We start from the raw sequence: 24,532 nt of genomic DNA, 5'->3' as shown, positions 1-24,532 counted from the left end.
CTGTGACCCCCGGTCTTGCTGTCTGTCCTCCCCATTTTATTTTTACACTGCCTTTAATTCTGATCTGCCTCTGTCTGTGGCTGCTCCCTGTATTGTTAAATACCGTTTCATTCTGACTTTTCTTCTTTCTCCATCTCTATTCCCTGCTTCATTTAGTGTTCCGTCTGTCTGCCTCTACTCCCTCTTTCATTTAGTGCCCTCTCCGTCTGCTTCTACTTCCGGTATTATTTTGCAATTTGTCTCTTTGCTTTGCTCTTGCTTTATTTATCGTTCCATCTGCTCCTTGTTTAATTAATTAATTGTGTTTTTCTCTTTATCTGTTTTACAGTCTTGACCATCACTCTGTCCTTCCTTTCTTATTACTGTATTGCTGAACAAAAGTAACTCACTTAACTGCCACATACTGGACACTTCAGGCAGAGGTTACAGCAATAGGTTCCTTTTTTAAAAAAGATCTGTAATTACAACAGAGACGAAAGGAGGAATGGGATGCAACGGCTCAGCACTGATGTCATACTGAAGGCAAAGTATCAGTTCTCGTGGCCCTCAAATTAACTTTCAGGAAAGTTCTCTCGTTCTCGGAATGAATATTATTTCTTGCAACTCGTTTATGGGGATAGTTGTCTTTTAGACAGCTTACAATCCTATGATTTTGTCCATGTGTATGCTTTTTTAAAAAAATCTCTCACTCTGCTTTCATGCCACTGCTGCCCTGAGATTGCGGGAGCCCAGTCGATGCTGTAGAGGGGTAATGTGGAGAGGGAGCGGGGGCTGGACGGAGCGGTCAGGGGGTCGTACACTTGCTGTGGTACCAGGCTGCAGCACCCCTTACGGTTCCGGGCAGTTGTCCTCGAATTGGCACGGGGGGGGAGTCTGTCACACCTCTTTCTCTACCTTGCTCTGTGTGTGTGTGTGTGTGTGTGTATCTTCGCTACGTCCCAGAAGGACACATGGAGAATTAATCAGAGGGTACAGAGAGACTGGAGAGAGCTCGCATCAGAGGTGAAACCTTAGTGCTATACAGACAGAAAGTGAGAGAGAAATAAAACACTGTCAGAGCAAATATTCCGCCTGGGCTGCACCTTTAATCCACAGTGATTATTTCAAGTGCAGGAGATGTATTCCGCAGAGCAGCCGCTGTTTTGTTGAAGGGTGGGTCCCTGAGTGGAATTGATCGAGGAGGGAGGCTGGTTAAAGGACCTTGAGAAACCGACTACCTTGCACGTCTCGGCGCCGCGGACAAGGTTGGTTGATGCCGCTGTGAAGAAGCTTGAGACACTCTCACTCCCACCTCGTACTTCTCCGCATGAGCACCAGGTCCCAGAAGGGAGACTCACTCCCCTACACTCCAATCACTGAGGTGGCACCGAGCAGCAATCAAACGGATTAAAGCCGCTTTTAATTTATTCCCAGTCCCCTCTTTTATTTTCCCTCTTGCAATCGTTATCAGATTTTTAAAAATTTATACCTTTTTGAACATCCACAGCTATGAACCCGGCCTGTTCAACGTTCATTTGCCTGTAAGCATCTCGCAACTTTCTGACCGAGTTTCTGTTTTAATTTGTGATTTTATTGCTACTGTTAATTTGTTTTCTTGAACAAGGGGTTGTTTTAAAGGTGGAATTAAACACGTTTTAATTGCAGAGAATAGGTATCCGGAGACGTGAAACACTTATTGTTTTTGTATTTTCTCTCTCTCAGATGTTTACACGTGATACTACTGTGCTTTGGAATAGAGGTTAGTACTATACCGTTTTAAGCCACTTCGGATTTCCACATCTTATATAAACTAAATATATGGCTAGAAATTTGTTTAAAACAACCATTCAGCCTCTGGCAGAATAGTTCTGACCTAAAAACCATAATTTTACAAAGTCCAGTGCAATTCCGCAGGTAATGTAATTCATATTCTTTTGAAGGTACATTCCTTTTGCGAATGTAGCACGTTAACTGGAGATTTGCCTCATAAGTGTGGGCGATTTGCTGATTTTTGTTATAAGCAATGTGCAACCATTTGGATCGGATCTTGTGAAACTACAAGAAAGGTCTGAGAGAATTCTGCATAACTCGAATATTTCCAGATGTGGATATTTACTGTTCAGCTTGGGATAGTTTGAGAGATCAGAAACGCCGTGCCCTGAGGATTCACCCCCATCTCCCCCACCCCCAAATTACCAAATGGGTGGGGGCGGGGAGGACGGAAAACCCGGAGGCGATTCCTGCTGATGAGGGATCCACTTAAAATAATAATTTTTTCCAAAGAGTGCAAAATTGAAATGAAAAGCAATGTTTTGAAAATCAGTGCAGACTGACTGCAAAAAAAAATCCGCGTGAAGCGGAGCCAACTATGCACCTGCCCCCAGTGCTCACTGGGAGTGGAAGAGATTTATCTGACTGTAAGGTTCCCTTTAAAAGATAAAGACTTACTTTACACATACAGCAGTGACCAGATCATCAGGCGTGAGTGGTGTTGGCTAGGATATATATATTGGGCAGGATAGAACTTTCCTGCTCCTTCCCCGTAGAGATATACGGAATCTTTTACGTTCAGCTAAGAGCCTAGGTGCCGTCTAAGTTGTAAACACTCGTCCAAAATAGACTGTGTAACGTCTCCTCCACTGCAATGAAGTATTAGCCGAGGTTTTTGTGTTGCAGTCCCTGGAATGGAGTTTGAACCCACAAACCACTGAAATGAGGCTCCAACTGAGCCATGACTGATACTTCATTCAGGATCCCAAAGATACCATGGATCAGGAAGAGAAATTAAAAGATACTGCACACTATGCTAAGCTTCTGGCCCACTCACTGAAAGGTACATAACAGGGACCTCAACAATGCAAAACTAAGTGCTAAGTGCAAGGACTGTTTTGTTTCCAAAAAGCATGAAGAACTTGCATTTATATGGTTTCTTTCATGACTTTAGGATGCTTCATTATTGCCTTACAACCAAGAAACAGTTGTACATACAATATAGAATAAATTCAACACAGAAATTGGTACTGCATATGCAGTTATTTACACACTGTAGTGTGTAACGTTCAGCCAGTATACTGGGTGGAGTGAATCCCATGCAGTTGTATGTTGGTCATTTAGAATGAATCCCATATTTATATACTTTCTGGTGTGGATTGTATACTGTTATGCACATAAGTAGTATAGAGTGAATCAAATAGAGTGGCTAGGTGGATTAGCCAAAGGAAATGCGAGATTACAGAGATAGGGTGGGGAAGGGTTTGGGTGGGATGTTCGTCAGAGGGCTGGTGTGGAATTAATGGGCTGAATAGGCTGCTCCCACACTCCAAGGAATTCTATGATTCTGTGAAATACACTTTTTATTTTTGACATGAACTAAAACCCATTCGGTTATTTACCTTGTAAAGATGGAATCCCATGCAGTTATTTATTCTGTGTAGACCAAATCCCTTACTATTAATTATGCTCTATCAAGTGATTCTCTACAGTAAAATATACAGTGTGAGGTGATTTATACAGTTGTACATAATGTGCAGCAAGTATACCATTCATTTTCCCTAGGCATCTGTTTCTGTGTAAATTTCAGCAGTGATATTTAGTTTACATAAATTGTGCAATGTTCAGAATATGCCAGAACATTGCAATGGTGAATGTAACAACATAAAGTTAATCTAATATTGGAAATAAAAAAACTTTTTAAAAATTAAAAACTTTTAAGCGTAGCATGGTGTTATTCTAGTGTTTCACAGTGGGATTAGCACTGTCTACCAATCTTGTAAATGGAAGTTACAAACTCTACTAATCCGATAACCCGGTTTTACGTTCATTCTGTCCGGTTATGTGCTAATGTAAAAGTCTAAGCATTTGAATAGAACCACTGGGTTCACAGTTACTCAAAGTAAATAATATCAAAAAATGAAGCCTTTAAATTGTTGACAACTGGAATCTAGCAGATTAAGAGTCAAACTAAAATCTAACAGATAATTTTGTTTTGCATTAAACTGAGAATTGAATATTACTCACTTTAAACGGGATATTTACAGTAATTAGAAGCCTGGCCAGTTTTAAAGTGCCAAAACATCAAAAAGTGCCTGCTTAACATTAAACCTCAACACAGGTAGAACTCATTGGCTCATTTGTAATATGGTAGCTTTCTGGCCTCTGAGTTGGAGGATGCAGGCTGTGTTCTATACCAGACACTTGTATTATATAATCAATGCTGACTTGTAGCATGTATCCCATGCTAACATGTTGTAAATAATCAATGCTGACTTGTAGTATATAATCCATGCTGATCTGTGGTAATTCTTCCATGCTGACTTTTGGAATACATTCCATACTGATTTGTAGTATATGTTCCATACTGATTTGCAGCACATAATCCATGCCATCTTGAAGTATGTATTCCATGCTGATTTGTAATATATAATCCATGCTAATTTGTCGTATGTACTCCATGCTGATTTGCATATAACGCCATATGATATATTTAATCAAGCCCAGTCTGTGTTCTCAGATTAATGTAAAATATTCTTGTGACACAATGAAAAAAGAGCCCTTGATCAGCCCTGGTTGTAATAGCTTCACCATTGTACCTTTAGCTGGCTTGTCCCTAAAGTCTGGAATTTCATAACTGATCCTCTCTACCTTTCTTGTGCTTTTCTCCCTGGTATGCTGGTGAACAATTATCCCTCAATCAACGTTTTTAAAAAAGCATTTTCTGACCATAGTCATATTGCTGTTTGAAGGACCCAGTCATCAGTACTTTGGCTGCTGTGTTTCTGACAGCGATCACACGTCGGAAACACTTATGGCTGAAAAGTGTTTGGTATGTTCAAAAATCATGAAATTTGGAATGTGAAAATGACCAGGCAGAGGGTTTTAGTGATGTAGTTGAAAGGGAAAAGTTGGCCACGAGAAACACACTGTTCTTCAAATTGTTGTGTTGAATTTTTGTATCAACCTAAGAGAGCAGCTGGAACCTCAGTTCAGCATCTCATCTAAACGTTTTCATAAGTGACAGTACAGCACCCTCACAGTACGCACTGAGTAATTTTTCCAAAGACCCTGAACTTATATCCAACCAAATTTGAGCTAGAAGTGCGACAAATGGAGCTAGAAAAATGACACACACAACAACCCTGTTTTATATATGGACATACAGCACTTCTAAATGTCTCAAGATGTTTCACAGGAGCAGTATAAAGCAAAGTGTGACACTAAATTGCATGAGGTGACATTAGGGCAGATATGAAAAGTTTGATGAAAGAGCTGGTTTTGAGAGAATACCTTAAAGGAGGAGAAAGGAAGAGAGGTTTAGTTATAAAATTCCAGACTTTAGGTCTGAGGTAGTTGAAGCCACAATGGTAAAGCTATTAAAATGATCAAGAAGTTTCAATTAGATGTGTGGATTATATCACAGACGGTAATGCAGCTGAAGGAGATTACAGAGAGATGACGCATGAGGAGAAGTGAAAATAAGGAGACGAGATTTACAGTTGAGGAATTGATTAACTGGAAGTCACAGTAGATCAGCACAAATTTGGTAATAAGTGAACAATATTAGGTGTGAGTTAGCGTGGTTTTAATGATCTCAGGTTTACAGGTGTAGAATGAACAGTCGGCTCTTTTGGTTTTATTTCAACTTTCACGATCTAGAAGCATTTATCATGATAGTTGCCTGGGGTTCAGGGCATTGGATGTTACTGATTGTACCATTGGGCGTTATATCTTTCCCTGCCTTTTTCTCATGCTGACTGTAGGCCTCGATGGAGGAGAACACAGATTTCAGGCCTCACGTGGAGAATCACACCAGACTGAGGGATGACACAAGCCGCAAGTACGTGCGCCTGTACCAGTTGTACAGCCGTACCAGCGGGAAACACCTGCAAGTTCTAGGAAGGAAGATCAGTGCCAAAGGCGAAGATGGGAACAAGTATGGTAAGAACTGACTGATAGGAGCAGCTCAGGGCTGGCTGATGCTGCATTAATAGCAGATGTGAGAGTTTCAATTGCCAGCTGTGTACCTGAGGCAGTGCTTGGCGTTACAAATAAAAATACATAAACACAGTTAAGAAGTTGTGAGTATAATGCCATCTGCAGGCATGATCAAATGACATTAAAATGTTCTTCAGCTTTTCTCTTTCTGTCACTCCTCATGCTCATCTGTTTGATTTCAGAGTGGTTTATTTTGCATTGTATCACTATCTCTTGAGGGGCAAATGAATGATTCCCAGGACTTATTTTGCCTAATTTACAGCTGTAATGAGAGGTTGGATTGGGAAATAGGACGATGGATGCCATATGGCCCTTGGTGAGTGTCAGACAGTTCAAATTTTTTATATTCATTCGTGGGATGAGGGCATCAGTGGCTCGGCAGCATTTATTATCCATCCCTAATTGCCCAGAGGGCAGCTCAGAGTCAACCACATTGCTGTGGGTCTGGAGTCACATGTAGGCTATACCAGGTAAGGATGATCATTTCCTTCTCTAAAGGACATTAGTGAAACAGATGGGCTTTTCCTGACAGTCAATTCATGGGCATCATTAGATTCTTAATTCCAGACATTTTTATTGAATTCAGATTCCACCATCTGCCACGGCAGGATTTGAACCTAGGTCCACAGAATGTTATCTGGGTCTCTGGATTAACAGGCCAGCAATAATACCACTGGGCCATAGCCTTCCCACGCCCATTAGTGAAACTGGCAAATGAGGTAAATGGGGCTGACTTGTATACTTCAAAGTGGAGTTCCAATATGACCAGTATATCCAAAATTCAGTATTGCTGATTTTTAAAAATTGCTTTTTCCCTTTTAAGGCATTATGTTTGTTAATGTGATGTATATGTAAACTGCTTCTCAAGCACAGTGAGAGAGTTTACATTTCTATGGTAACTTTTATAACCCCAAGACAGTTTATTGAGTTTCAAAGCCAGTGAGGTTGCAATCACTGTTGTTCTGTGAACGAGCATAACAGATAGTTGGCACAGAGTACATTTCCACTGTCAGTAAGTAGGATAAATGTCGAGTTAGTCAGCTTTCTATGACATTGGTTGAGGGATGAATGTTGGCCTGGATACCGTGGAACTTGCTTGCTCCTCTTTAAAAGGTATCTTTGAATTTTAACATCAACCTGAGCAGGCAGATGGTTCAGTATCTAATGCAAAAAGACAGTTCCCAGTGATAAACCATGCTTCAATATGCAGTGGAATTTAATCTCAAGTTCTAAGTGAGGGTCCTGAATATGCAGCCTTTGGACTCGGAGGGCACCAGTACCTGAGTACTTTACTGCAGCTAAATGATGCATTTTTGGAGGGGTGTGATATTGATACATTTTAATCGAAAGAATTATATTGTTAGTCTATCTCTCCTTCAAGCCTATCCTGTAATAATTAGGGGAAGGTTCCTATGTTTTCTTACCATTTTTATTGTGCCAATATATGCAGAGTTCATTCGAATCAGAACAGGGAATGGGACCTTCATTAAGTTCTTTTTACAAATTCTAGAACACTGTATCCTGTCATGGTACCCATGACGTTGTTCTCCAGCAGAGGGCACCTGGTCTTGCTGAGACCTGGGATCAAACTTACTCTGTATTGCTGCAGATCCCAGTATCTGGTGTACTTTGATGTGTCTCTGTACTGAATACCAAACTGGCATCCATTGTTTGGGTTCATGCATGGATGATGCCACTCACAGATGAGCTTGCAGACGAGGTGCAAGTAACACCTCAATGCAAGTCAGCAGAAGAAGAAAGAATAATTTATTAACCTAGAAAAGTTCACTTATCAGTGGGACAGAAGGGTGGGCTATCAGCTCAGTTGGTTGGATGACTAGTTTACAATGCAGAGTGACACCAACAGCTTGAATTTAATTTCAGCCTGACTGAGGTTACCATAAAGGACTCTCCTTCTCAATCTCTCCCCTCTCCCAGATTGAATGACCATCAGTTATCTCTCTCTAATGACAGAGCAGCCATTTGGCAACTTTACCTTTTACCTTATTAGTGAGGGGGTCGAATATTTAAGCATCTTCTTTCACTATTGGCTGTTAATTTGATAGTGTAAGTAGGCAAGGAGAGACTTACAAAGCAGTAACCTTCTGCTTCCCTTGTTGCCTGAATAATTGAAAACAAGCTTTGAGTATAAATCCAATCAGTTAGATCAATAAGTTTGAACAGGAGGCACAAGACCTATTTTTATTTCTTTAACAGCAGCTTTACAGTCAAGAACATGTGAAAAATGATATTTTCCATCAACTCATGTCTGCATTTTTGATGTTGACCCCAAACTAAGGATGTTCCTGGATTCTTCTGTTAAGCGTTTGAAAATTCTAAAAAAAATGTCTGCCTTTGTTCGTAATGAGATGTTTGTTGGAAATATTGAGTGGTTATTGATTTTTTTTTTCTCCATGACCTCCAAGGAGGCTAGGGTTCCTGTGAAATTCTCATGACTAGATATTGATGCTGGAGCTAAGGCACCAAATACACTGTGACAGCAAGAATGGAATATTCCACTACACTGATATCACTCAGTCTTGGCAAGGACATGGCTTTATTTGTTCTGTCTGGATTTTCTCTAGATTATCTTCTATCCCCTTTTGTCTCTCCATTGTCTGTCTCGTCTTCTAAAGTTGTTGATGGATGTTTGGGTGTCTGCTACACTGTGTCTTTTATTTACATACAGTTCTGTCTCTTCCAGCCTTTCCTATCAGCCGACTGTGTTCACTTCTCACTAGTGTATTTACACATTCATTAGAGTAAACACAGTTGAATTAGATTGTATATTCAGCTGATGCCCGTGTATGCACACTCACTTTCTCGTAGGACACATCAAACAGCAATTCTGTGCTCCAGTCTTCTGGACTTTCTATCTTTCTGTCTTAGCGCACTGAGATCATTCACTCAGCCCTGTGTAAAAGATCTACACACTATAATTCAGTGGAGGCACCATAACCTATGATTCCCTAGTGCATTCTATCTTGACAAAGGAGAGAAAGGTAACAAACATGTACATGGTGACACATTTCTTGATAGGATCCAATGGATTACTTTGTAACTGGGATGCTGCTTTTTCTTTTAGCTCCTCCCCTCCTTTCAGAGGTTTTAGCCCCTCCCTTCTCCTCAGAGCATATAAGGTTTTAGCCTCCCCCCCCACACACACACACTCCCCTCCTTGCTAAAGGCGAGATTAGGCTGGGATGAATTGATTTCCAGTGACACATCCCATTGAACATTCCCCATGTGTGAGGCGCGATAGTAAATGTTGCAGGTTACTTAACAACAGGGAATGTCATAGCTGACATTACCATTTCAAAAGAAAGATAAACCTTTTATTCTTCATGAGACACTGAGAGTAAACAAATGCCTCAAGTGGCAGGTTTTGCGACAGAGCATATAAAAGAACTCTGTGATATATTCCAGTGTAATCTAAATAAGAAAGAGGTATACGTCACAGAACAATCTGTATAATAGAATTGTGTGATGTATATTGCATCGTCCTCTACAAATTTAATAGCAGTGACATACCTAGGTGTGATCCAATGTGTGCTATACTGCACAGTAATTTATATAGCAGAGGACATTTGATGTATACATTACAGTAAGAAAGATGCCGTTCTGCAATCAATGTAACAGAATTCCTTGTGATATATCTAATTTCTTCTATGTAACATTCCAGTATTCTATATACTCTATTTAGTCTCTATAAGAAATTCTTGAGTCACAGATACTATTTAAGTTATACATATATCCTGGTGTAATCAATTTAACAGAGCTGTGTGCAAGACATAACATTCTAATGTATAAAATAAATCTATGTGTCAGATATCAAATATAATCTATATAACAACTGAATATATGATGTAAAGCTGTGAAATCTACATAACAAAAGTGTGCTTAACACATTTAAGTGCAATCTGTATAAAAGGGATGTATGTAATTTGATCTACTGTGATGTTTAAGATAAAACTGTGTTTGATATCTTTTAATACAATCTGTTGTTGTAAAATGATTGTTACACTGTCCTGTCATTTTGAAACTTTCATTTTCCAGTAGTCCTCATGCCGTCCAGGTTTCAAATACTTATATAATTTACAGAGCACAAGTAAGAATACACAGTACAGCGAATATAGTCACAAAACAGAAATTCCAGCTTCTTTGTCAGCTTCCATTTCCCTCAGTTTTGTCCTTTATATTTAGTTGGTTGGGGAAAGTATCCTCCCATTCCAACTGCGATTACCATTGAAGAATATAAGAACTAGGAACAGCAATAGGCAATTCAGCCCCTTGAGCCTGCTCCACCATCCAATACAATCACAACTGACCTCATCTCAGTTTCAACTTCACTTCCCTGGCCACCACCCATAACACTCCAAACCATTTCCAATTAAAAATCTGCATCTCTGGTTTAAAGTGGAGCTACTTAAATGCTTCAATGGCTGACATTCTGTTAGTCAATGATCCTACTACACATCTTCTCCATTCCCAACACACAGCCACTGGCTCTGGCAGGCGGTGCCAAAGTAGTATCTCAGTATAGTCTTATGTATTTCAAAGCTGTATATGTCATAGATTTCATCATAATCTACATAACAAGTACGCGTAAAGCATTGTAATAGAAGAAAAAAAGATAACGACATCTGAAATATTGCCATGTAGACTATGTAAAAAAACTGAAGTAGAAATACTGTAGTGGAAGCTATATACTTAAGCTGCATGTGAGAAAATGCTGTGTTATCTACATAATAAGGTTGAAAATGAGATATGTAGGAATAAACTAACAGACTGTTGGTATTATATCCCAATCTAGTAATAAAACGGAATTGTACGTGCAATTTGCTGTATAATTGATACAGTGGAGCTGTAGGTGAAATATTCCACTGTAATCTATAGCTAATCTATAAAAGTTGTGTCCGATATAGCATTGCACAGTCTATATTGGTGACTATAGGCTATTGCATGTGCAATAGTCTTTGATATTACGCATGGTAAGTGATATTACAGAGGTACTTGCAACATAGCTACAGGAATGTTTTTATGTATGAATGTGTCCAAGTGTAATCTATAGAGTGAAAATGTGAGGGTATTAATACCTGTGGAACTTTTTCATTCATACTCGGGATGCGAGTATTGCTGATGAGCCTGGCATTTATTACTCACCTCTGCTTGTCCTTGAGAAGATGGTGGTGAGAATTCCCTCCTTGAATTGCTGAAGCCCATTCAATGCTGGGACGCATACAGTGCTATTAGAGAGGAATTCCATGCTTTTGTCCCAACAATAGTGAAAAAATGTCAACATAGTTTCAAATCAAGATGTTATGTGACCTAGAAGATTATGGTTTATTTTATATCTGATGTCTTTGCTATTCTGGGTGGTGGATGTTGTTGAATTGAAATATGCTGTTGAAAGGGATTTGGGAGTTGCTGCATTGTTTCTAGTAAATGGTAGACATTGCTTCCAGTGTGCACCAGTGGTGCAGGGAGAGAACATTTAAGATGGTGGATTGGGTTCTAAGCAAGCAGAATTTTTTTGCTGAGTGGTGAAGAACTTCTTGAGTACTTTTGGAGCTGCACATATCCAGGTAAATAGAAAGTGTTCCATCAGCTCCTCCCTTGGATCTTGTGAATAGGCTGTGAGGAGTGAGGAGGTGAGTAACCCACAGAACTTGCTGCAAACAGGGTAGTTATCTCTGGATTACTACCAGTGCCATGTGATAACACGGTAAGAAATAGGGAGAGAGTGCAGCGAAACATGTGGCTACAGGGCTGGTGTAGGAGGGAGGGCTTCCATTATGTGGATAATTGGAGCACATTCTGGGGAAGGTGGGACCTGGAAAGGAAGGACGGGTTGCACCTGAACCGGAAGGGCACAAATATCCAGGGAGGGAGGTTTGCTCGAGCTATTATGGGATGGTTTAAACTAGATTGGCAGGGGGTGGGGAACCGGATTTATAATTCAGAGGATGAGGTATTCAGTCTTCCAACAGATAAAACAGGGAGTGAGGCTGTTAATAAAGAAATGCGGTCGATGAAGCGTAATTGTGGACACAGAGATGATTTGAGGTGTGTATACTTCAATGCTAGAAGTATCAGAAATAAGGCGGATGAACTTAGAGCATGGGTCAGTACTTGGAAGTACGACGTTGTGGCCATTACAGAAATGGTTGTTGGAAGTTCTGGGATTTAGATGCTTTAAAAGAAATAGGGAGGGTGGAAAAAGAGGTGGGGGATTGGCATTGCTAGTCAGGGCTAGTATAGCAGCTACTGAAAGGCAGTTCGAGGATGATATGTCTACAGAGTCAGTTTGGGTTGGGGTCAGGAACAAGAAAGGGGGTTTTGTTGGGTTTTTTTTAACAGACCCCCTAATAGTTGCAGAGAAGTAGAGGAGCGGATTGGGAGGCAGATACTGGAAATGTGCAGAAGTCACAGGGCTGTGGTCATGGGTGATTTCAACTTTCCAAATATTAATTGGAAACATTTTAGTTGTAATAATTTAGATGGAGTGGATTTGGTCCAGTGTGTTCAGGAAGGATTCCTAACACAGTATGTAGACAGACCAGCACGAGGAGAGGCCACTTTGGATTTGGTGCTTGGCAATTAATCAGGCCAAGTGTTGGACCTGTTGGTGGGAGAGCATTTTGGCGATAGCGATCATAACTCTGTTACTTTTACAATAGTCATGGAAAAGGACAGGTACATACAGCAGGGTAAGGTTTATAATTGGAGGAAGGATAATTACAATTCTGTTAGGCAAGAACTGGGTAACATAAAATGGGAACAGGTGCTGTAGGGAAGAGCACTATCGAAATGTGGAGATTGTTTAAGAAATGCATACTGCGTGCGCTCGATATGTTTGTCCCTAGCAGGCAGGGAAGGTGCGGTCGAGTGAGAGAGCCTTGGTTCTCAAGAGAGGTTGAACAACTGGTTAAGAGGAAGAAGGATGCTTATGTAAAGTTTAGGAAACAAGGAACAGAAAAAGCTCTAGAGCGGTACAAGTTATCCAGGAAGGAACTGAAGAAAGGGCTTAGGAGAGCTATAAGGGGACATGAGAAAACCTTGGCGGATAGGATGAAGGAAAACTCCAAGGCTTTTTACACCAATGTGAGGAATAAGAGAATGACCAGAGAAAGGGTAGGGCTGATCAAGGATTGTAAAGGGAATTTGTGCACGGAGCCTAAAGAGATAAGAGAGGTCCTTAATGAATACTTTTCTTTGGTATTCACAACTGAGAGGGACCTAGTTGTAGAAGATGACAGTGAACAGGCTGGTAGGCTCAACGAGGTAAGTTGAAGATGGATAAGTCCCTGGGCCTGATGGGATTTATCCAAGAATTCTAAGGGAAGTGAGGGAAGAGATCACAGGGCCTTTGGCCATAATCTTTTTGTCCTCACTGTTCACGGGGTATAGTGCCGGAAGATTGGAGAAAGGCAAACATCATTCTCTTGTTCAAAAAAGGGAATGGGATAACTCTACAAATTACAGGCGAGTTAGTTGTATGTCAGTGGTGGGAAAATTATTGGAAAGGGCTCTGAGAGAGAGGATTTATGATCACTTGGAAAGGTACAGTTTGATTCATGATAGTCAGCATGGATTTATGAGGGGTAGATCATGCATCACAAACCTTACTGAATTCTTTGAAGAGGTGTCCAAACACATGGATGAAGGTAGAGCAGTGGATGTGGTATAAATGGATTTAAGTAAGGTGTTTGACAAGGTTCCCCATGGTAGGCTCATGCAGAAGGTAAGGAGGCATGGGATAGGGGGAAATATGGCAGATTGGATTCAGAATTGGTCGATCCTTTGACAACAAAGGGTGGTGGTGGACCGAAAATATTCAACGTGGTGCTCAGTTATGAGTGGTGTACCACAAGGATCTGTCCTGGGTCCTCTTCTATTTGTGATTTTTGTAAATGATTTGGATGAAGGAGTGGAAGAATGGATTAGCAAGTTCGCAGACGATATGAAGGTGAGTTGCGTTGTGGACAGTGTGGAGGGCTGTTCTAGGTTACAAAGGGACATTGATAGGATGCAGAGCTGGGCTGAGAAATGGCAGATGGAGTTTAACCCTGAAAACCCAGGGCGGCTCAGTGGCTCACAGCACCAGGGACTTGGGTTCAATTCCAGCCTTGGGCGACTGCCTGTGTGGAGTTTACACATTCTCCTGTGCCTGCATGGGTTTCCTCTGGGTGCTCCAGTTTCCTCCCACAGTCCAAAAAGATGTGCAGGTTAGGTGGATCGGCCATGCTAAATTGTCCGTAGTGTTCAGGGGTGTGTGGGTTATCAGGGGTTGGGTCTGGGTGGGATGTTCCAAAGGGCAGTGTGGACTTGTTGGGCTGAAGGGCCTATTTCCGCACGGTAGGTAATCGATTTTAAACAAAAGTGTGACGTGATTCATTTTGGAAGGAAAAATGTGAAAGCAGAATACAGAGTTAACGGAAATACTCTTGGCAGTGTGGAGGAGCAGAGGGATTTTGGGATTCATGTCCGTAGTTCCCTGAAAGCTGCCACCCAGGTGGATAGAGTTGTTAAGAAGGCTTATGGTGTGTTAGCTTTCATTAATTGAGGGACTGAGTTCAAGAGCTGTGAAGTAATGCTCCAGCTGTACAAAACTCTGGTTCGGCTACATCTGGAGCATTGTGTCCAGTTCTGGTCACCTCATTACAGGAAAGATATGAAAGCGTTGGAAAAGGTGCAGAGGTGATCTACCAGGATGTTGCCTGGAATGGAGGAAGGTCTTATGAGGAAAGGTTGCGAGAGTGAGGGCTTTTCTCTTTAGAACGACAAAGGATGGGAGGTGACTTGATAGAGCTGTACAAAATGATCAGAGGTATAGATAGAGTAGATAGCCAGAGACTTTTTCCTAGGGTGGAGGTAGCTATTATGAGGGGGCATAGATTTAAAGTGATTGGAGGTATATATAGGGGAGATGTCGGGGGTAGGTTCTTTATTCAGAGAATGGTCGGGTCGTGGAATGCATTGCCAGAGAGGGCAGTGGAGTTGGCCTCATTGGGGCATTTAAGCGGCTATTAGATAGGCATATGGATGATAGTATAAGGTAGAGGTAGAGGCTAGATAGACCTTAGGATTAGGGTAAAAGTTTGGCACCACTTTGTGGACTGAAGGGCCTGTACTGTGCTTTACTGTTCTATGTTCACATGATTTGCTCTTGCAGCTACATTCATATGACTGGTCAGTTAAGTTTCTGGTCAGTGTTGACCTCAGAATGTTGATACCACATTGTAAAATTTTGAGAGGTATACACCTGTGTATTGCATATAACAGAACTGTGAGATATTTCAGTATAATCTATGTAACAAAACTGAGTGGTATATCCCAGTGTAATTTGTATAACAGAACTGTGGATGATACCTCTCAATGTAATTTGTATAATGAAAATGGTTGAGATATTGCAGTGAAATCTGTGTAACAGAAATATGGAATATACTTTTAATATTTTAGGAAGTATACAAACTATAAAAAGAAACAGATATATTCCAGCATAATCTCTATAACTGTGAAATATTCTGGTGTAATGTACAGTAGTCAAAGTGTGCAATATAGCAGTGTAATCTGCATAATAGAACTTTTAAGTATATCCCTCTGATATCTATACAATTGAGTTTTATGTGAAACATCATAGTTCAATATTTGTAATAGAACTGTTTGTATGATATTGCAGTTTAAACCTCATCATAGAATTTGTTTGAAGTATCATAGCGGAATTCTAATAGACAACTGTTTCATCTATACTACATAATATAATAAATCTCCCAGTATTTTATTAAATATATATTATATACATTTAATATAATGTATATTATATTAAATATAGTATACTATATGTGAGATATCGTAATGTAACCCTTATAACAGAGTGAGATATACACCATTGCAATCTGTAAAACAGAATGCATTGTGTAATACACCAGTGTACAAACTGTGAGTGACAAATCCAATAATAATCTATATAATGAAATTTGAGCCTAACCAGCATAACAGAATAATATGATAAATATATCCCTGTATAATCCAACAGAACTATTTGAGACAAATTCCGGTGTGTCCTTTATTGCAGACTTGGGTGTGATTTATCCCAGTGTAACTGATAAAATACAACTGTGACTGAGGCATTACAGTACAATATGTATAAATGGAAGTAGAAATATGCAATGTAAAGAATCTAATTTATATGCTGGAAATGTGTGTAATATTGCATTGCGACCTATTTAATAGCTCTTTAAGTGATAAAATCCTGTATTTTCTTTCTAAAGAATTGTGTGTAATAAATCATAGTGTAATCTGTGTGACAGAATAGTATGCAATGTATTCTGGTGTAATTTATATCACAAGTCAAGATATGGTATATCCTAATGTTTTCTGCAGAACTGAAATAGTCAGATATCACATTTCAATCTATGTAACAGAAATCCATATTAAATATTACAGTGTAATCCTGAGATTTAGTGACATATCAGTGTGTAAGTCATGGAACAGAATGATATACCCCATTCTAATCATGGAATATGTCTGTGACATGGTGATAGTGTCTCTGCCTGTGAGCCAGGTGACCTGGTGTAAGTCCCACTTGCTCTAGAGGTCTATAATAAAATATTTCTGAGCAGGTTGATTAACAGATATCTGGAGTTGCGTGCTATATCCCACTTTAACTAGGAACAAAATTAAGCAACAGGTCCTCAAAGGTTATAATCTCTGGATTAGTACCTGAGCCACGTGCAAATTTGCTTAGGCTAAAAAAAATAGTGAAGTAAACATGTGGCTAAAGGAGTGGTGTGGAAAAGAGGGGTTCCATTTCATGGGATATTAACGTCAGTTTCAGAACAGGAGGGATCTGTACCGTTAGGACAGTCTCCACCTGAACCAGTCTGGAACCAGTGTACTAGTGAAAAGCATAAACAGGGTGGTCACTAGGACTTTAAACTAGCAAACTGGGGGGAAGAGAAGGGGAAAATGACAGGAAGTATCATGGTAAACAGAAAACAGCAGGTTAACGTGCAGGAGGTTTTAACTACATCGAAGACAATGAAATAAGTTAAAAGGAAGGAAAACTTAGGAGATATTATTAATGGAGATGTTAGAATTCAAAAAGAATGTTTAAAAGCTAGCATAAAGGCACTTTACCTGAATGCTCGTAGCATTCAAAACAAGGTAGATAGGTTAATAGCACAAATCATCATGAACGAGTATGATTTAGTAGCCATTATGAAGGCATGGTTGCAGGATGATCATGACTGGGAATTAAATATCCAGGGGAATCGGACTATTTGGAAAGAGCGACAGGAAGGTAAGGGGGTTTGGTGTAGGTCTGATATTTAAGGATGACATCAGGACGGTAGTGAGAACTGATATAGGTTTTATGGAGAATAAGGTTGAATCCAGTTGGGTGGAAATTTGAAATTCTAAAAAGAAAAAGTCACTGATAGGTTATAGTCTATAGGTCATCAAATAATAACATCACATTGGGGCAGGCAATAAACAAAGAAATAATTAATGCCTGTAAGAATAGCATGGCAGTTATCACGGGGGGATTTTAATCTACATGCAGATTGGCTAAACCAGGTTGGTCAAGCTAGTCTTGAGGAGGAGTTCGTTGAGTGTATCCGCGATAGTTTTCTTGAGCAGTATGTAATGGAACTGATAAGAGAGCAAGCTATCCTCAATCTGGTCCTGTATAATGAGACAGGAATAATTAATGAACTCATAGTTAGGGATCCTCTTGGGAGGAGCGATCACAGTTTGGGTGAATTTAGAATACAGGTGGAAAGTGAGAAAATAAAACCCAATACCAGGGTTCTGTGCTGAAGCAAAGGAGACTACAATAGGATGAGGAAGGAGTTGGCTAAAGTCGACTGGAAGCAAAGACTTTACGGTGGGACAGTTGAGGAACAGTGGAGGACTTACAAAGTAATTTTTCAAAGTGTTCAGCAGAAGTATATATTGGTGAAAAGGAAAGATTGTAGAAAAAGGGGTAATCATCCATGGAAGTTTAAGGAAATAAGGATGGCAGACAAGTAGGAGACTGGAAGATTGGGAAAACTTTAAAGGTCAACAGAAATCCACAAAAAAAATTTATAAGGAAAAGTAAGATAGATTATGAGAGTAAACTAGCTCAGAACATAAAGACAGATAGCAAAAGTTCCTGCAAATATATAAATTGAAAAAAAGTGGCTAAAGTAAACATTGGTCCTTTACGGATGACCAGGGGGATTTAATAATGGGAGATGAGGAAATAGCTGAGGCATTGAACAGGTATTTTGTCGTTCTTCCTCAAGTAAGACATGAATAACATGCCAGTAATTGATAATAAGGAGACTAACGTAGGTGAGGACCAAGAAACAATCATCATCATGAAAGAGATAGTGTTGGGTAAGCTAATGGAGCTAAAGGTAACAAATCTCCTGGCCTTGATGGAATACATCCCAGTGTGCTGAAGAGAAATGATGGGAGAAATAGCAAATGTGCTTGTGGTAATTTTCCAAAATTTGCTGGACTCTGGGGCAGTTCTAGCAGATTGGAAAACAGCAAATGTGATGCCATTGTTTAAGAAAGGAGGTAGCCAAAAGACGAGGAATTATAGGCTGGTTAGCATAACTTCTCTAGTGGGGAAATTGCTTGAATCTATCATCATGGGAGAAATAGCAAGGTATCTAGATAGAAATTGTCTCAAGGGGCAGACGCATCATGGGTTCATGAAGGGTAGGTCACATTTAACTAATTTACTAGAATTTGATGAAGATGTTACGAGTGTGATGGACAACAGCAACCCAGTAGATATGGTGTATTTGTATTTCCAAAAGGCATTTGACAAGGTGCTGCATGAAAGGCTGCTGCATAAGATTGAGGTGCATGGTGTTACAGGCAAAGCATTAGCATGGATGGAGGATTGGTTAACTAACAGCAAGCTAAGAGTGGGGGTAAATGAGTGCTTTTCTGGTTGGCGATCAGTGATGAGTGGTGTGCCTCAGGGATGGGACCACCGTTGTTTACAATTTACATAGATATTTGGAGTTGGGGGTGACGTGTAGTGCATTAAAGATTGCGGGTGACACTAAGATGAGTTGTAGAGCAAAGTGTGCAGAGGACTAAAAATTTGCAGAGGGATATAAATAAAGTGAGTGGGCAAAGGTCTGGCAGATGGAATACAATGTCAATAAATGTAACGTCATCCATTTTGGTAGGAATAACAATAAAAAGGACTATTATTTGAACAGTAAAAAAATTGCAGCATGCTGCTATGCAGGGGGACCTGGGTGTCCTTGTGCACAAATCATAAATGTTGGTTTGCAATTGTAACAGGTAATTAAGAAGGCTAATGGAATTTTTCCTTCATTGCTGGAGGGATGGAGTTTAAAAGTGGGGAGGTATGTTACAGCTGTATAGGGTGATGGTGAGGCCACAACTGGAGTACTGTGTATATTTTTGTTCTCCTTACTTAAGAAAAGATTTACTGGCACTGAGGGTGGTGCAGAGGCGATTAACTAGGTTGATACTGGAGTTGTGAGGATTGGCTTACGAGGAGAAACTGGGTATCTAGGATTATATTCAATAGAATTGAGGAGGAGACTGAGGGGGAATCTGATAGAAACATATAAAATTATGAAGTGAATAGACAAGATAGCAGCAGGGAGGATGTTTTCACTGGTTGGTGGAGCTACAAGAGGGCATAGCCTCAAAATTAGGAGGAGCAGACTTAGGACTGAATTGAGGAGGCACTTCTGCACCAAAGGGTTGTGACTGTGTGGAATTCCTTGCTGAGTGAAGTAGTTGAGGCTTCCTCATTGAACATGTTTAAAGCTTTAGATAATTTTTTGAATAGTAAAGGAATTAAGGGTTATGGTGAGATGGTGGATAAGTGGAACTGAGACCACGAAAAGACCAGCCATGATCTTATCGAATGGCGGAGTGGGATCAAAGGGCTAGATGGCTTACTCCTACACCTGGTTCTTGTGTTCCCTTATTTTGAATAACATTGAATATGTGATACAACCAGGTATACCTGAGCAGAATTAAGAATGTAGTACTGCAGTGTTACCTATACAACTGTAAGGGTATTATTCCATGTCTCAGCTTGAGAAAATGGGGAGTGTTAAATCCCAGTATTAGTTATATAACAGAGCTGCCTGTGGAAAATCATTCTGCAAGCTATACAAAATAACTGAGAGATGTATATCATTGTATTGTATAGCACAGAATTCTGCATGATATATTTGGGTATGACCGTGCAGAAATGTGTGTGGGATATTGCAGTGCAATCTGTGCAGAAAAACATGGGATATACTTTGAAATATTTTAATAAGTGTCTAATGTATAAATGTTTGAGATATAGTCCAATATAATTTCTATAACTGAACTATGATATATTCTGATATCATGTACATTACAGTAACGTGCATAATATTGCAGCATCGTCTATATAACAAAACATTGAATGACGTACTCCTGTGAATGCGAATACTATGTGAGGTAGCCAGATGTAATCAGTAGAACAGAACTATATGTGATAGATTGTAGAATATGCTTTTTAGTGAACTTTGAGATTATTCTGTATAATGGAACTGTTTAGGATATATTTCCCTTTATGATTGTTATAACAGAATTATTTGATACAAACTACAATGTAACTTATATTTAAAGATCTGGTTGTGATATGTCCCAGTGGAATCAATAAAATAGAGCTGTCACTGGGACATTGTAGTATAATCTGTGCAAGAAAACTGAGCAATTTGTCCCAGTATAGTCTGTGTAACAAAACTATGTTAAATGTTGAGGCGTAATCTGAATAAAATAAAAATTAATAATATATGACTGTGTAACACCAAACAAAAAGTGTTTGTTATGATAATGTAATCCACATAAGTGTTAAATGATATACTTCTGCATCACAAACAATTCAATACTGAGAGTGAGATGTCTGGCTGTAATCTACATAACCTGTATTATACCTCAGCTTATTATACATATCAGAATTGTGTATGATGTATCCCAATATCCAAACATAATCCATATGGCATTACTGTTCATTATATATTATTCATCAGTATATGAAACAGAACTGTGTGTGATCTATCCCAGTGCAATCCGTACAAAAACTACATATGATAAATCAGTGTCATCTCTATAATAAGTGTAATTTAACCCAATGCAATCTACGCAACAGAGCAGTGTGTGATATTTCCCAATGTAAACTATAGAAATATGTGTACTATTTCCTAGAATAACCTCTACAACAGAAATGTGTCATATCCCAATGCAGAATTGTGTGTGTTGTACTCTAGTGTAAACTAAATAATAGAACAGTGTATGATGTATCTAAACTGCCCTTGATATATCCTTGTGTAATCTGCAGAGCAGACTTGTTTGTGACATCCTGCTGTCCTATATAGAACCAAGAAATGTGATTTACCTCACTGTGTCTTATTCAGCAGAATACTGTGTGATCTATCCCAGTCTATTGGATATGACAAAACAAATGTAATATATCCAAGTGTAAATTAAGTAGCTGTACTGTTTTTGATATATTCCAATATTCTAAATGGAACAAAACTTCAGTGATATCACCCTGTATAACCTGCAGAATTGAACTCTGTTATTTTTCAAGTAATTTATATCGCAGATCTTTGTGATATACCCAGTGTATTCTGTGTGCCATTATTTTGAGTGATAGCTCCATGCCTTGTCTATGGAAATGATCTTCATATGGGATCTCACACTATAATTTATACAACCTAACTGTGATATCCTGCTGTGTAATCCCTAAAGTTCAACCAAGGATGAAAAATCAGTGTGAAACTCAGACAAAATTGTATTTGATTTATCCTGCAGTAATCTATTTAATCAGTAACAGTACGTTATATCTTGTGCAAGTGATATACCTTTGTTGTAATTTAACCTATATGGTTGAACTCATAATGATGAATCTTACTTTAGTTTACAAAACAGCAACTTGATGGATGTGAGTTTGCTCGCTGAGCTGGAAGGTTAGTTTTCAGACATTTCGTCACCATTCTAGGTAACATCATCAGTGAGCCTCCGACGAAGCGCTGGTGTTATGTCCCGCTTTCTAGTTATCTGGTTAGGTTTCCTTGGGTTGGTGATGCCATTTCCTGCGTTGGTGATGTCATTTCCTGTTCTTTTTCTCAGGGGATGGTAGATTGATTTGGAGCCAATGTGTTTGTTGATGGAGTTCCAGTTGGAATGCCATGCTTCTAGGAATTCTCGTGCATGTCTCTGTTTGGCTTGTCCTAGGATGGATGTGTTGTCCCAATCAAAGTGGTGTCCTTCCTCATCTGTATGTAAGGATACGAGTGATAAACTCTCAAAACTCGCTAGCAACTTGATATATACCATAGTCTAATCTATGGGTAAAGGAGACCTCATCATATTTTCAGAAGTGTGCTCTCTCATTAGAGAGGGATAACTGGTGGTGGTTTAACCCGAGGGTCAGTATGCCTCAGGGAAGGGGCAAGGGACAAGGTGGTACTGTCATGGTAACCTAAGCCAGCTTGGGAAGTGAATTCACACTGTTGGTGTCACTCTGTCTTGCAAATCAGCTGTCCAGCCAACTGATCAACAATCTAATCTATGTTATAGGACTAAATGCAATATACCCCAGTGCAATTATTTATATGACCTGACCATGACCATCTCTGTGTAACCTAGAAAACCAAATTGTGGGTGACTATTCAGAATTTGATCGGCAATATAGCTTTTAAAAATTCACGAGTGTAGGCAATGTTGGCTTGGCAGCATTTATTGCTCATGCCTAATTGGCAAGGCAACTGTTCGGAGTCAACAATATTCCTATGGGTCTGAATTCATATGTAGGCCAGACAAAGTAAGGACAGCAGATTGATTTCCATGTAGGACATTAGATAATGTAATATGAAATCTATATCTCTGTATAATCAATATTACAGAGCTATGAGTGATATATCCAAATTTAAACTGTATATCAGAACTATGATGAATATATTCCTATGTTACCTGTGAGAATTGAGACTGTTACATAGCAGAGCTATAAGTGATATATTCAAATGTAAACTGCATATCAGATCTTTGAGTGATTTCTCCCAGCGTAATCTAAGTAACAGAACTGAGAGTGATATATCCAGTGTAAACCACGTAACAATGGTGAATGTTATATCTTAGTTTAAAATATACATCGCTACACATATAGCAGAATTGTGTTTGATATGTCACAGTGCCATCTATATAACAGACCTATGATTGAAATATTCCCTTGTAAAATCAGCATAATCTGTATAACAAAACTGCGAGTGTTATGCCCCTGTGTAGCCTACAAAACAGACTGTGTGCAACATAGAACACATAGAACATTACAGCACAGTACAGGCCCTTCGGCCCTCGATGTTGTGCCGACCTGCCATACCAATCTGAAGCCCATCTAACCTACACTATTCCATGTACGTCCATATGCTTATCCAATGACGACTTAAATGTACCTAAAGTTGGCGAATCTACTACCGTTGCAGGCAAAGCGTTCCATACCTTTACTACTCTCTGAGTAAAGAAACTACCTCTGACATCTGTCCTATATCTTTCATCCCTCAATTTAAATCTATGCTCCCTCGTGTTTGCCGTCACCATCCTAGGAAAAAGGCTCTCCCTATCCACCCTATCTAACCCTTTGATTATCTTATATGTCTCAATTAAGTCACCTCTCAACCTTCTTCTCTCTAATGAAAACAGCCTCAAGTCCCTCAGCCTTTCCTCATAAGACCTTCCCTCCATACCAGGCAACATCCTAGTAAATCTCCTCTGTACCCTTTCCAAAGCATCCACATCCTTCTTATAATGCGGTGACCAGAACTGTACATAATACTCCAAGTGTGGCCACACCAGAGTTTTTTACAGCTGCAGCATAACCTCTTGGCTCCGGAACTCGATCCCTCTGTTAATAAAAGCTAAAACACTGTATGCCTTCTTAACAACCCAGTCAACCTGGGTGGCAACTTTTAAGGATCTGTGTACATGGACACCGAGATCTCTCTGCTCATCTACACTACCACGAATCTTACCATTAGCGCAGTACTTTGCATTCCGGTTACTCCTGCCAAAGTGCATCACCTCACACTTGTCCGCATTAAACTCCATTTTCTACCTCTCAGCCCAGCTCAGCAGCTTATCTATGTCTCTCTGTAACCTACACATCCTTCGTCACTATCCACAATTCCACCGACCTTAGTGTCGTCTGCAAATTTACTAACCCATCCTTCTACGCCCTCATCCAGATCATTTATAAAAATGACAAACAGCAGTGGACCCAACACCGACCCTTGCGGTACACCACTAGTAATTGGACTCCAGGATGAACATTTCCCATCAACCGCCACCCTCTGTCTTCTTTCAGCAAGCCAATTTCCGATCCAAACTGCTATATCTCCCACAATCCCATTCCTCCGCATTTTGTACAATAGCCTACTGTGGGGAACCTTATCAAAAGCCTTGCTGAAATCCATATACACCACATCAACTGGTTTACTCTCATCTACCTGTTTGGTCACCTTCTCAAAGAACTCAA

At 39.7% G+C, this 24,532-nt stretch overlaps 1 protein-coding gene across 2 annotated transcripts in view; it reads left to right on the top strand.

Moving 5' to 3' along the window:
* The first annotated feature begins 938 nt into the window (after window positions 1–938).
* LOC125458324 (fibroblast growth factor 18-like) overlaps window positions 939–24,532 on the top strand; it is a 107,512-nt gene continuing 83,918 nt past the window's right edge. Inside the window, exons 1-3 of one of the 2 annotated variants that reach the window (XM_048543524.1) lie at window positions 939–1,244; window positions 1,702–1,738; window positions 5,736–5,913. In XM_048543524.1, the coding sequence (XP_048399481.1) occupies window positions 5,742–5,913 (172 nt within the window). In that variant the 5' untranslated portion in view covers window positions 939–1,244; window positions 1,702–1,738; window positions 5,736–5,741. Of the gene's footprint in view, window positions 1,521–1,701; window positions 1,739–5,735; window positions 5,914–24,532 lie in introns of both variants that reach the window. The other variant, XM_048543523.1, reaches the window with a different exon arrangement.

Source organism: Stegostoma tigrinum, chromosome 13, assembly GCF_030684315.1.
Source record: "Stegostoma tigrinum isolate sSteTig4 chromosome 13, sSteTig4.hap1, whole genome shotgun sequence".
NCBI classification, from domain to species: Eukaryota; Metazoa; Chordata; class Chondrichthyes; order Orectolobiformes; family Stegostomatidae; genus Stegostoma; species Stegostoma tigrinum.
This window is presented reverse-complemented; position numbering and strand designations above follow the sequence as displayed.